The following is a 4,076-nucleotide window of genomic DNA, read 5'->3' as shown; positions in this document are numbered from 1 at the left end:
CACGCCCAACTTCTCGTCCGCATCCGCCGGCTGATAAGGCCCAAGACGCCGGCAATGCCGTCCTTCCGGCATTGCGCATCACGGCGGAGAGGTACCTGAGCCTCATCCGCAAGATTATGCCGGAGGACGCCGCCGTGAGAGCAGGGGAGACGCGGCCGCGACCGCGGTACCCGGAGCGATCTGTGCATCTCCTGTCCTTTGCTATGGCGGGGTTGATCCCGCCCTTCTCCAGATTCTTTTACGAGGTCTTGGATTTCTACGAGATCCACGCCTTGCATCTCGCTCCCAACGCCGTGATGACCCTGGCCATCTTCGCGCAACTGTGCGAGATGTTCGTCGGGGTGTGGCCGTCGATATGGCTATTTCAGTTCTTCTTCGTCCCTCAACTTCAGCAAGGCGCCGTGGTGGGGGGATGCTACTTCCAGCCCCGACCGTCGGTGACATGGCAGTACATCGAAAGCCACCTCCGCAAGAAGTGGGAGGACTAGAAGAAGGACTGGTTCTACACCGCACTGCCCGACCACCAGCGCCTCCGGATCCCCACCGGTCCTCCTGAGTGATCCGCGGGTTGGCAGGCGGTCGCAGAGCTGGGGGAGGAATACGACGCGGTCCGGGATTGCCTCAGAGGCTTGCGGAGCCGAGGTCTAACGGTGACGATGGTGTTAGGCGACTACTTCCGCCGTCACATCACGCCTCTCCAAGAGCGGTCCCATGGCGCGTGGGAGTACACCGGGTATAACGACCCGATGCGTACTAACGTCGACGAGCGGTGGGACTGGAGCGACGAGGACGCGAATACGGTGGTTCGGCAGGTGTTGGGCCTGGACACCGTTGAGCAAACGTTAATCCCAAACTGGGAGAGCATCCTGGCGGTGATGATGGCGGTGGGCACAGGCGGAGGTCGGCCTCGCCGGGGCGCTGCCGGCAGCGGCGACGGCGCGGAGAGCAGCAGCGCGGTTGTGGGCAGCAGCAGCGAGGCTGCTGCAGCAGTAGAGCTGGCAGTTTCGGCGGCGGCGGCAGCTCCAGGGCGCTCGGCCCGAGCCGCGGGGCCGGTGGGAGCCTGACAGCCGACCCGAAAGGGAAGCGGAAGTTTTCCAAGTCCAGACCACCTTCTCCTCTGCGCGGTGGCGGCGCCGAGTGCGCAGTTGACCGGCCACCGACGAGTCACCAGCGCCCCGCTGCAGCATAAGCCGGGCGGAAGAAGAAAAGGCTCCGGAAGATGGGCTAGATGGAGCCGTGCCAGGGGAGCTTCATTGAGCCCCCGGAGTGGACTTTCAGGCGCCCCCCTCGCAGGTACGGTCACCAACATCCGATCCCGTGCTCTCCATCCTTCCTGGCTTTGTGCTTCTTCCTCTCTCTTTTTTTTAAACTGCAACTGGGATTCTCCTGTAGTGAGATTTTCTCCCGACGGGCCTCAGTAGCCGAACCCCCCCGGGGGTGTAAGTCCGAGCGGCCGGGGCGGCCAGGAGCCGGCCGAATCGGGGCCGCGGATCCTTCACAGCCCCCCAGCGGGGCCCGCGGGCCACATGCCTGGTCCGAGTCCACCATGGGCGAGACCGCCCCTTCGAGGGAGGAGAGGACGCCATCCGCTGTCGGTGGTGGCGGAACCAAGGTCCCTCTCGGGGGTGGTCCCGAGGGCATAGCCGAAGGGGAACGTGACCCGGAGGCGGAGGCCGTGGTGGGGCGCGGCCAGGAGGCCGAACACGGCCCAGAGGCTAAGGTGGGGCGTGAGCCCGAGGCTGAATCGGCTCGTGGGCCCGAGGTGGAGAGCGACGATAGCAACCGCACCCCTCTACACCTGGGGCGCTCTCGGGTCCGACCACGCGGAAGGGGGCCCGAGGGCAGCCCCTAGTCTCGCGGGGGGTCCAGCCAAACTCCGTCGTCACGGGGGCAGACTCTGCCATTCTCCGCCCCGACTCCCGCGAGCATGGAGCAGCTCATGCAAGTGCTCGCCGCTGCCGATTCCACCGTCCGGGAGGGTTTCAACGCTCAAGTCCAAGCTCTAGCGAATAAGCGAGCGGCCATGGAGGCGGAGTGGGCGCAAGTCACGGCGGACCGCGCTCGGGTGGATGAGGGACGTCACGCCGTGGACTCCCTGGTCGAAACCGGGCGCAAAATGCACCATGCCCGGTTGGCGGCGATCCAGGCACGCGAGGACACGCTGGACTCCATCATGCGAGAGACGGAGGAGGAGCGGCAGGCGGCCCTCATCGGTTCCAGCACCTTGGAAGAGGCGCTGGGCAAATCTGTCTGCAGTACGAGGCCCACGCCGAGGACCTGGCACAGCGGGTCGAGGCCGCCCGCGGGGTCCTCAACACAGCCGCAACTCAGGAGGGCGAGCGTTGGAGGTTGATGCTTTGCTGCGGGCCCAGGAGGATGCGCTCGAGGCCGAGCGCAAAACCTTGGATGAGCGCACCCGCTCCGCACAGGAGTTCGAGGCCACGATTCGCCGGTGGATCGAGGTCCTCGACCTCAACCAATGCGAGCAGGAGGGGCGCGGTCGAGCACAGGCGCAGCGGGCCCAGGAGCTGGAGGAGCGGGCCCAAGCGCTCGAGGAGCGGGCACGCGTGTTGGACCAGTGCGAGGCCACCTTGGCCACCCACGAGGCGACGGCGGCCGGGACCGAATCCGCCCTTTGCCTCCGTGAGGAGGCCGCCGCCGAGCGCACCCGAACCACCACCGCCGCTGGGACCGAATCCGCCCTTTGCCTCCGTGAGGAGGCCGCCGCCGAGCGCACCCGAACCACCACCGCCGCCGAGGCTGCAGTGACTCATCGCGTGGAGGAGCTACGGCTTCAACAGGGGGTGTGGCGGGAGCGGGACGCCACGCTCGCCGAGCGCGAGGCCGAGGTCAACCGCCGTGAGGTGGCGGCATGCCGGCTAGGCGACCAGCTCACCAAGCGTGAGGAGGCCGTCGTCGGGCGCGCGGCGATGGCGGTGCGGGCGTCCGAGCTGGAGGCCAGGGAGAATGAATTGGCGCCGCGTGGGCAGCCCGGCGATACCGATCTGGCCAGCCAGCTCACCACGGCCCAAGACACCCTCGCCGATTTGGGGCGCCTGGTGCAGGACTAGGCTGGAGAGATCGCAGCCCTCCGTCTCGCCAACGACATCGGGCCCAGCCAACTCCATAACACAATCGAACGGCTGGAACGTGCGGGGCGTCGGGTGGGCATCTCCATTGTTGACGGTCGTTATCGATCAGTTTCGACCATCAATATTACCAAAACAGATAAGAACTAGTGATGCTTGCAATGCATATATCTGTTAGAATAATAATATTCCACTAGTATTAGGTTTACTAACCTTTTGCAGAGAATGATCATAAAGTGGAGGAGAATTGACATCAACTCAAACGATAAATCAATCGGACAATGTCGAGAACAAGACTTATGCATGAATGGGCCAAGAACTCAGAATTGACACGAAAAGCTGGGTCAAAATTCACAAGTCGGTGAAGAGAAGCAACAGAGGAGGCCGCCAGCCGAAATTGGTTACTTGCCATTCGATTGAACTTTGTCAAACTCTTGTGACTTGTGTAGATACTTCTCTTGCTCTATGATCAAGATCATACACCCACATATATGCACATGCTAAACTCCTACACTAGGAGCTAAGCAATATTCCATTCCATTTCCATATTACCACCAAAATAAATTCTCCATGCTTTCATATGCTTTCTTCTCCTAAAAAGGAAAGTCCTTTTGAAAAAAAAAGAGGTAAAGGCATGGTTATGAAAAGAAAAAAAAACAAAGTTATGCTCCATCAAGCATGAGCATGATGTTGAAAAAAAAATGTAGCCATTCCCTCTCCTAATCAATAAAAGAAGGATTTTTGGGAGAAGAAGGTAACCACCGAGATGAATTTTCCTTTTATAACATTTCCACTATATACCACACACACATTTTGCACGATCTTGATCTTGAGTATGTTTAGTTATCTTCTCTAGTCTAAGTTTTTGACTTAGTACTAAATGTGAATGCAAGTATGCCATGTTTGATCCCTACTAAGCTCCACATATCAAAACCTTAGAGTAGAAATCAACAAGGCAACGTTTGGTGAGGAATTCATATTGATACA

At 60.2% G+C, this 4,076-nt stretch overlaps 1 protein-coding gene across 1 annotated transcript; it reads left to right on the top strand.

Moving 5' to 3' along the window:
* The first annotated feature begins 1,927 nt into the window (after positions 1–1,927).
* Positions 1,928–3,071, top strand: LOC127752706 (uncharacterized). The gene is made up of 2 exons (XM_052278105.1): positions 1,928–2,248; positions 2,373–3,071. The coding sequence occupies exons 1-2, from the start codon at positions 1,928–1,930 to the stop codon at positions 3,069–3,071; spliced, it is 1,020 nt and encodes a 339-aa protein (XP_052134065.1).
* Positions 3,072–4,076: the final 1,005 nt, after the last annotated feature.

This window comes from Oryza glaberrima, chromosome 10 (assembly GCF_000147395.1).
Source record: "Oryza glaberrima chromosome 10, OglaRS2, whole genome shotgun sequence".
Taxonomy (NCBI): Eukaryota; Viridiplantae; Streptophyta; class Magnoliopsida; order Poales; family Poaceae; genus Oryza; species Oryza glaberrima.
Note: the sequence above shows the minus strand (reverse complement) of the source record. Positions and strands in the feature narration are given on the sequence as shown.

What these genes read in the sequence shown, in the direction of transcription:
- LOC127752706 (XM_052278105.1), top strand. Translation starts at nt 1,928, where the DNA reads ATGGAGCAGCTCATGCAAGTGCTCGCCGCTGCCGATTCCACCGTCCGG. An exon ending in AAGAGGCGCTGGGCAAATCT is followed by an intron (nt 2,249 to 2,372) that starts GTCTGCAGTACG and finishes CTGCGGGCCCAG; the next exon opens with GAGGATGCGCTCGAGGCCGA.